The sequence below is a fragment of the Lynx canadensis genome, chromosome X, assembly GCF_007474595.2.
Source record: "Lynx canadensis isolate LIC74 chromosome X, mLynCan4.pri.v2, whole genome shotgun sequence".
In the NCBI taxonomy this organism is placed as follows: domain Eukaryota; kingdom Metazoa; phylum Chordata; class Mammalia; order Carnivora; family Felidae; genus Lynx; species Lynx canadensis.
In genome coordinates this window covers 1377385-1387272 of record NC_044321.2, presented here as the reverse complement: position 1 = coordinate 1387272, position 9888 = coordinate 1377385, and the positions used below count along the sequence as shown (strand labels likewise).

Here is a 9888-nt window from a genome sequence, read left to right as displayed (position 1 = left end):
GCAGGCCGCTCGTGGGGGCGGGAGGAGCGCGCTCCCACCTTCCGGGCAGGCCGAGTCTGGCGGTCGGGAGAGGCGGGCGTCCAGGAGCCACCGGAGAGGCGGGAGGGCGTGGCTGCGGGTCTCACGTTGCAGCCGGGCCTGCCGGAGGGGGCTCCCGCCCGCACACGGGTTCGGGGGAAGCCGCCAGAGCAAACTCCGGCCCGCGCGGAGGGGTGCAAAGCGCGCGCCTTGTCCCTTCCCCGGAAGGAAAGGCGGCCGTTTGGCAGCCCCGCTCGGCGCCCCGGCGCGCCCCCGGCCCCTAGTCCCCGGCCTGGCTCCGGGACCGGCGGGACTCGGTCCCAAAGCCGCTGCGCGCTGGGCCCCGGCCGCTCCCGCAGCCGCAGCGGGCGAGGCGCGATGAAGAGGCGCGAGGAGGGCTGAGCGCAGCGCGCGCGGCCAGGGTCCCTGGGCTCGGGCCCGCGCCCCGTCTCCCCGGGGTGGGGCAGGGCAGGGTGGGGGTGGGCCGAGGCGTGGACTCGGGGAAGCCTCTCGGCGACGCGAATAAAAGGGCGCCGGCTCGCCGCGCCGAGCTGGGAAGCCTCGCCGCCTCGCCCCCGGCCCGGGAAGGGCATGGCCCCGGCGGACCCCCGGCGGTGAGTCAGGGCGCCCCGCTCCCGTGTGTCGCGGCTTCCGGAGGACAGGTGAGGACCGAGGGCGGCCTGGGCGCCCGCGGGGAAGGGGGCGCGGGGTCTGCTGCGCGGGGGCAGTTGGGGGTCGGCCAAGGGTGGGGGCGAGGACGAGGGCGCACAGGCCACTGGGCCAGGGGCTTGCGGGGCCTTTTGGGAAGGACAGACAGGCTGAATCTGGCGGGAGGATCCCCGTCGCCTTAACCTCTCCGCTCCCTTCCCGGGCCACCTCGCGCCTACCCATCCCTGCTCTCCAGGGAGGCGCCCGTGGGACCCCCGAGGGAACCCGAGCCCTCCTGGCGTGGGAGGGGACAGCAGAGCCGCGGGGCCTCCCCGGAGGGCGCTAGAGTCCCCCCGCCTCCTGCTCGAACTCTGGAATGTGGGTGACCCTCGGCCCGCTGGCGGCTGAGCTGCACGGAAGCCGGACAAGTCTTCGCCCGGGAGGGACGGCGCCTGTCGCGCGGGTCCCCGCAAGGCCACCCGAGCCGCGTTCCGGGAAACCCCGTATTTTCCTTACAGCGGCGCTGGAAGCTGGCCAGCTGGTGCGGCGGGGGCCAGCCTCCCCTCCCCCCACTCCCCGGGGCGGCCCCGGCGGCTCCGGCGGCTCCGGCGGCTCCGGCCCAGGGCGCCTCCCCGCGCGCGGCGCCAGGTCCGGGCTTCCCTGGGGCGCGCGCTCTCGGTCTCCGGGGACGACCCGGCCAGAGCCGAGGCTTTACAGAAGGCGTCGGCGCGCGGGGGCCCGGGTGGCCCGCGGGCACAGCGCGCGTTCCGGGCGCGGTCGGCGGGGGAGGCTGCAGGAGGCTGAGCCCCTCCTCTGGAAAGGCTGCAAGAGAGGACGCGCTCGGGCCGAAGAAGGTGTCTATCTCGAGGTTGTTTAAAGGACCAACAGCTCCGGATTCCTAGCCTGAGCGAGCGGATCAGAGCGTGTTGCCCGCAGCTCTCACCTTCCCAGAGCACGCGCGTGTCTTTTGCGCACTTTACACGTGTATTATTATTTTTAAATAAAGTCGTTGCAAGAAGTGAGAAACACATAACATGATTAACGATGAGCAAAGCATGGACCAAATAATAATAATAATAATAATAATAATAAATAACCACGCATATTCTAAACTGTTGCTTGAAATATCCGCGCATTTCCATGTTTGCGCGCATGGCCTCACTGATCGTGTTTCTTTGCACATGTTTTATGGGTCAATTCCTTTCCTCTTTATCTGATGTCGGATTTCACCAACTTCTTCCCCTATAGCGCACGCACCCACATGTAGTGGAATACATTTTGCTTCAGTGAGCGCGCACCCTTTAAACACTGTAAGAGGACATATGGAACACCTCAAGGAATGTCATTCAAAGAAGGGTATACTCTTAATAACGACCTTGTTGAGAAGTTTATTTTCAGTCAAATATGTACAATATATAATGGCTCGGAATGAACATTGGAGGCGGAGACTTTAATCAGTTACTTTATTATTATAGAAACATTATAGTAATATATATTATATTGGTATATATATAAAGTATATATTATAGTTACTTTAATCAGTTACTTTATTATTATAGAAACATAATATATATATATTGCTGTATATATAACTATATATTATAGTGACGTTAATCAGATACTTTATTATTATAGGAATATTATGGTATATATTACTATATATATAAAAGTATATATTATAGTTACTTTAATCAGTTACTTTATTATTATAGAAACATAATATATATTACTATATATATAACTATATGTTATAGTTACTTTAATCAGATACTTTATTATTATAAGAATATTATAATATATATTATGTTACTATATACATAAAACTATATATTATAGTTACTTCAATCAGTTACTTTATTATTATAGAAACACCAGTATATCTCTCCTCTCTCTATATGGATAAGCAAATATACACACGAATATCTGTACATTTGTATATACGAACACACATGTACGTATATTTTTGTGTGTCTGGTCTCCATCCATTCCATACCGTCGCTCGTCACAGCGTCAGATTTCCAAATGGGAGCTTCAAAGTCAGGAATTGAGATGACCTTCGAAATAATGGTTCCAGATCGCGGGGAAAGATCAGGAAAATAAGTTTCGAGTCTCTTGGCCCGAATATCTTGTGTCAGTGAAGGACACCATGCGGTGATGTCTTGGGAAGCCCCAAACCATCTTGCACAATTCGAAGAACGTTCGCTGCACATGCACGCGCTACCTGACAATAAACGGCTCTCCTTCTGTGGTCCCACGACAGGTGTCCAGGGATAACGAATCAGGACAAGATGCCATCATCCCGGGCGCGGTGGCCAGCCCTGTCCGTGGTGCTGATTCTGCTCTGGGGTCATCCACCAGCCGCGCTCGCCTGCCCTCACCCGTGCGCCTGCTACGTCCCCAGCGAGGTCCACTGCACATTTCGGTCCCTGGCTTCTGTGCCCGCCGGCATCTCTAAACATGTGGAAAGAATCAATCTGGGGTTTGTACCACATTCTTACTGAACAATTTCAGCCTCTTTCGTTGCGTGTTTGTTTTTGTTTTTGTTTTTTCACACATGTACGTGCATTTACAAAACTGTCAATGCGTACGACTCTCTGTAAATGCAATCCTTTGGGGGCGATTATATGAATTTATCCGTCAACTGGAACGCTATCATATGATTTAATAACCAGGCATCCTGGATAACTTCAATGTATTGACAGATTTCCCTTGATAACAATTGCCTACCGTAGAGTAGATACAAATGTGTCTGATACACACATAAATATATAAACATTACTTCAATAGACTTCAGAAACTGCTAAAAATAACTTAAAAATCAGTTGGACTTCTCCGACATTCTGTAAGTTATCTGCATGATGCACTTGTGCTCTTGGGGGAATATAAAGTCCTTGTAGTTTTTACCTATTTAAAATATGAATATTTTTTATGAGAGGTTTTATGCAGCATTTCAGGTAGATTTACATGCGTATAGATTTATATTTATATAGATTTATGTGGAGACATATATTTTTGTATTTTAAAATATCGTTTCATGTGCATAAAAGCTTTGTATACATAAATATTAGTTGCCTTAAATTGCAGGTACTCATGTGCAAATTAAATAATAAACAATTATTTGGACTTACTCAACAAAAAAATGTAAGCTATTTTCTACCAACTACAAAACAACAAAAATAACTTAGGCTTTGGTGACTAGCCACAGACGGGATGTTTTAAGTGAAACGCAATGGCCAATGAACAAATAATTGTAAATGCGCTTGGCATCTTATAGCAGAAGCTTAAAAAAAAAATCTTGTATTTGTAAAGTCCTGTAGCAGAAAAGGAGAATGAAAAGTTAAGACAGTAAGATAGAAAGTTCCCTAATCGAAGGCAGTAGACCATTGAGTAATTTTCTCAGTAAGATCTTGAGAGACCTTATGATTTGAGTATCTGAAAATCCAACCAGAATCATGATAACTAAGTAGGGGAAATAGTTTGGCTTTGCCAGAAGAGGGGGTTAACTTTTTGTTAAATTTTGTTTTAAAATTTATTCTTGAGAGAGAGAGCACGAGTCGGGGAGAAGGGCAGGGAGAGACGAGACACAGGTTCCAAAGTAGGTTCCAGGCTCTGAGCTGTCAGCACAGAGCCCCCACGCGGGGCTCGATCCCATGAACCGTGAGATCATGACCTGAGCCCAAGTCAGATGCTTAACTGACTGAGCCACCCAGGCCCCACCGCCCCGCCCCCCTACAGCCTTACCATTTGGCAAGTGGGAGACAGAAAGGGAACAGCAGGTACCATTGATTTGAATCCGGATAGGATGAGCCGTGCTTTGTAGAAAGGAAAACAGACTTTACCTGTGATTTCTTTCCTCTCTCGCGTGTCCTGATGTGCAGGATGGCCCTGTCTCCGCACCGTTGCTGTCTTTCTCAGCCTGTGGTCCCACCGGCTGTGATTAGCCCCCTGGTTCCTCCAGCCCGACCCCCTGGCCGTGCACACAGTAGGACGTGGCGTCCCACAGGGCATCGTGCAGCCCCCTAGAAAGCGTGACAGTGACCAGCAGGACGACAGGTTTCTGCTGTGCTCCTGCCTAGAAGGCATGCATGTGCCGCCTGCTGTATACTGGGGCTCTGGGCTGTGGGGTGGGAAAACAGGGCAGGGAAGATGCCGCAGGCCTCCTCCCACACGGTGAGCTACACGGTGGCTTTGTACAGACAACAGCACTGAGCTACAACCTGTCAGGCTGCGTTTATCTCAGTTACGATTTCCGCGGCTTTTGTCCCCTACTCCTCTTTACAGTGAAGTATTTTGTACATGTGAAACCTAGCTTCTCAGCTGGAACATAGTTTCTGGTGGCTTCATTTTAACCAACTTTATTTGTTTAACTTTCTTTATTCTGAAAGACAGAGAGAGAGAGAGAGAGACAGAATCCCAAGCAGGCTCCACACTGTCAGCACAGAGACTGACGTGGGGCTTGAACTCATGAACCGTGAGATCACCACCTGAGCCCAGAATCAAGACCCAGATGCTTAATGGACTGAGCCACCCAGGTGCCCCATTTTAAGCTGACTTTGTATGGTAAAGACTATAAATGACTGGGTCCCAAAAGCTTTGCCACTGGAGCAGTACATAGATACTGAGATCCTTCCTTTCCCTGTTGGTGGCAATAATATTTTCGGGTGTTTTCTGTAATATTAAAGAAAAAAACAAAACAGCTAAAATATGGCTTCACTGCACGCAAGTGTGTAAGTTCCGCCCGGCTAACTTGGTCATAGGAATCTACATGCCACCTTTTCAAATCACTCTTTTTCAAAAATGTTTATGTATTTCTTTTGAGAGAGTGCACACATGATCAGGGAGGGGCAGAGAGAGAGAGAATTCCAAGCAGGCTCCATGGTGTCAGCGTGGAGCTCAGTAGCAGGGCTCGAGCCCACGAAATAGGAGATCATGAACCTGAGCCAAAATCAAGAATGTGACACTTAACCGCCTGAGCCAGCCCGGTGCCCACTAAATCAATCTTCTATCCCAGCACTGTCTCGGGAAATCAGTCTGCAAGGAGATGATGTTAGCGTCATTGTGCGGTTTGTTGACGGGGGGAAGGAAGAACCAAGGGCGATGTCTAATACAGACGGGACTCAGGGTCTGATTTGTGTTTTCGCCGTCTGGAAGGAGCAGCATGCCCTCAAGGAATGAGGGATTGTTGGCAAAACGCTACTGAACTCTCCCATTCCCGCACAGATGTTTTTTCAGGGTGTTGAGTCGGCACTGAAACAGAGATCTGCTGTTTCCTGTTTGGACACAGCCCCAGAGCTTTTTCAAAAACTACTTTCCAAGTATATTTTAAATGTTTGTATTTATTTATTTATTTTAGAGAGACAGAGAGACAGACAGAGAGACAGAGCATGAGCAGGGGAAGGGCAGAGAGAGAGAGAGGGAGACCCAGAATCCAAAGCAGGCTCTTGGCTCTTGAGCGGTCGGCACAGAGCCCGATGCAGGCCTTGAACAACTACCATAGATAGATAGATTATATATATATATATATATATATATATATATGGATAGGTATATAGATATATATGATAATAGATAGATAATAGATACATGATACATGGATCAATAGATGGATGGATGGATGGATAGATAGGTAGATAGATGATGGGTGGATGGATCAATGGATAGGTAGATGATGGATGAACAGGTGAATGGGTTAATGGATGGATGAATAGATAGATAGATAGATAGATGACGGATGGATAGGTAGAAGATGGATGGATTGATGGAATGATGGATAGGTAGATAGATGATGGATGGATGGGTGGATGCATGGGTGAATAGATAGGTAGGTAGATAGATAGATACATGCATACATACATAGATAATGGGTGGATGGATAGATAGACCAACAGGCAGCGTCTCTTCCGCTTGGGCAGTTTCCAAATCTCAACACTCTTGATATTAAGGGCTGAGCCATTCTTTGTGGGCGGCCATCCTGTGCATTGTGGGACGTTCATCAGCACCCGTGGTCTCTACCCACTGGATGCCACTAACACATCCCCACTCAGCTGTGATGCCCAAACGGTTCTCTGGACAGTGTCCAATATCCATGCTGTCCAATCCAGAAGGGGGAGCCTTTCTATGTAATTGTCCGTTGACTCTGTGAGTTAAATGCAAACAGCAGCCATGATTACTTTGTACTGTATTTTACCCGTGCACCACTTCAAAGCCCTATTGCGTTTTCTTAACGAGACAGGATACATTTCATTGCATCGAGTGTTTCCTTTGCCTAAGTTGGTCTTATAAAACAGTGCAGTGTTTAAAGTCGTTCTTTGTAGACGTCCAAGCGATCAAGCTGAGTGGTTTTGCTGTTGGAGGTTATTTTTCCTGGAATTTATAGCTGAAAAGTGATGCTTCCTCAGGCTGGCTCTTAGAGGAGTCATTAGCCAGATCTTGACTTCGAAATCAGGGTTTGGGCACATATGTGTTTATAAGAATGGGGCACCCGGGTGGCTCAGTCAGTTAAACGTCTGACTCTTGATTTTGACTCCGGTCATGATCTCACGGTTCGTGAGTTCAAGCCCCAAGTCGGGCCCTGTGTTGGCTGTGCGGAGCCTGCTTGGGGATTCTTTCTCTCTCTCTCGCTCTCTCTGCCCCCTGCCCCGCTCGCATGCTCTCTCTCTCTCCCAAATTAAATAATCGTTAAAAACTTATTTTTAAAAAGGAAAGAAATTGGCGTTGTCTGTTGTATTTAGCTATGAGCATTTCACCTTCACTGTCTTACACATCTATTTCCTTTTATTTAGGTGCTATGGGGAAGTCATAAATAATGTCAGGCTACATGTGTTGTATTTCAGCAGAAGGAGTGGCACAAAGCAACTGCCCTCCAATACAGAATTCTTCACTCATTTTAGAATGCCTTCTCTAGGCATTGACTCTGGGGATTCCCTTGTGCCATCAGTAAGGTAGCAATGAGGAATTTTCTTTTTTAAAAAAGTTTTGTCATGTTTGTTTACTGTTGAGAGAGAGACAGGCAAAGCGTGAGCAGGGGAGGGGCAGAGAGAGAGGAAGACACAGAATCCAAAGCCGGCTCCAGGCTCTGAGCTCAAACCCACACGTTGTGAGATCATGACCTGAGCCGAAGTCGGACCCTCAACCGACTGAGTCACCCAGGCGTCCCGGAGATGAAGAATTTTCAAACTGGCCAAGAAAACATCTTTACCAATGTTGACGCGACACGAAAACCAGAAGAGACCAAAATGTTTACAATTAATTTGGAGAATCTATCAGAAATGGCCACTGGTCCTGGTGAAACAGAGTGCTGGTGTTAGTCTTCGTTCTTTAATTTGGTCCTTCCTAGCCTGGAGTACCTCCTCCTGTCATTACATGATGCAAAGCTCCTTCCCAAGCTGCCTGTTCCTTGGCATCGATGCTCGTTCTTTGCATTCAATGACCCATGTGTCATCCATCATTATGCACACTTTCCATTGGACGTTTCCAACAAGGGGCCATTGGACCAGCTTCCTTTAGACTCTAAATCCTACTTGTGTCCCTGAAATCACCTCTAGCTGCATTAGCACATTCTTAGTCAAAATATCCAGCGAATATTCCTGAACCGAGTGAAGGCCAGTAAGAGTAGGTCATTTTCCTTTTGACCCTAGAAACGGACAAGGATACAAAGCAGGAAATGGCACCAGTACACCTCAGACTCAACATTGGGTAAATGGTTCCTGGGCAGACTGCTGAATCTTTCCCAGATGGGGCTTCAGTATTCACTGTTTCTTATTCCAACTCTTCTTCTTCTTCTGTTTTTTGTTTTTTTTTAGATTTAATAGTATACAGGCTTTGTCAGAAACCTCATTTGCGGGACTGAGCAAGTTGGAGCTGCTTATGATTCATGGCAACGACATCCCCAGCATCCCCGACGGGGCTTTAAGAGACCTCAGCTCTCTCCAGGTAAACCCGGGCTTTTACGAGCATCAGGAATTGCAGCTTCTACGACCGTTAACGAGTAAGGGGAAACGACATACTGCTCCCCAACGATTAATAAAATTGCCGATTTTTTCTTTCCGTTAAAAACCAGCTTAATGTCCTTACCTCTCTGCCCTTTGTTCTGATTTCTGTCCCTGCTTGTGGCTTTGTCTATTATAAACAGGCTTTTCCACTGCGCCCCTGCCTTTGTAGGTTTTCAAGTTCAGCTACAATAAGCTGCGTGTGATCACGGCTCAGACCCTGCAGGGGCTGTGGAGCTTGACGAGGGTGCACATTGACCACAACAAGATCGAATTCATCCACCCACAAGCTTTCAATGGCCTAACCTCCCTAAGGCTGCTGCACTTGGAAGGAAACAAGTTGCAGCAGCTACACCCTGGCACGTTCTCCACGTTCACGTTTCTGGATTATTTCAGACTCTCCACCATCAGACACCTCTACCTAGCGGACAACATGATTACGACTCTCCCCACGGGGATGCTTCAGAACATGCCTCTTCTGGAGAATCTTTACCTGCATGGGAATCCGTGGTCGTGTGACTGCAAGATGAAGGGGTTTCTGGAATGGGACGCCAGATCCAAAGGTAAGAGGAGAGCACGGCAAATGTGGCTCCCACCTGCACGGTGCCCACCCTTCTGGAGAGCTTATGTCGTCCAGCGTTGTGCCATGGCTTGGTCTTGTGAAGAGAACATCACCAAATCAGCACGGCAGGAAGCTTCCCGTGTAAAGGGTTACAGCGTAGATGCTAAGGCACTTCGGTTCCATAATTCTCACGGCTGTCTCCTTCAGGGAATTGTGAGGCAATGATCTTTCAGTTTTATATGGTTGACTATGGTTGTCCTAAACTGAATATCTGGAGTGTTCCATGCAGCCCTGGGTTACGGCGACATGTGGGACTTTCTCTGCATCCCTGTTATATGAAGAGGTGTTCAAAGATGCTCGGGAAAGGGAAGGCTGGCAGTGGCTGTGACACGTCTCTCTTGAGAATGGGTGACAGGGATGTTCTGCACTGATCCAGAGAACAAAAAACAGGAGGGCTGTGCAGAAGTTGCAAGAAAGTAGATTTTTTTAAGTTTATTTATTTTGATGGGGGGGGGGAGGGGGAGGAAGAAAGAGAGGATGAACGGGGGAGGGGCAGAGAGAGAGAGAGGGAGATACAGAACCCGAAGCAGGCTCCAGGCTCCGAGCCGTCAGCACAGAGCCCGACGTGAGGCTCGAACCCACGAACCACGAGATCATGACCTGGGCCGAAGT

The 9888-nt window shown here is 48.9% G+C and overlaps 1 protein-coding gene across 1 annotated transcript in view; it reads left to right on the top strand.

Moving 5' to 3' along the window:
- Positions 1 to 619: 619 nt before the first annotated feature.
- The window catches only part of MXRA5 (matrix remodeling associated 5), a 29395-nt gene continuing 20126 nt past the window's right edge, over positions 620 to 9888 (top strand). Inside the window, exons 1-4 of the mRNA XM_030306417.2 lie at positions 620 to 680; positions 2927 to 3145; positions 8469 to 8598; positions 8827 to 9217. Coding sequence (XP_030162277.1) covers positions 2955 to 3145; positions 8469 to 8598; positions 8827 to 9217 — 712 coding nt within the window. The 5' untranslated portion in view covers positions 620 to 680; positions 2927 to 2954. The remainder of the gene's footprint in view (positions 681 to 2926; positions 3146 to 8468; positions 8599 to 8826; positions 9218 to 9888) is intronic.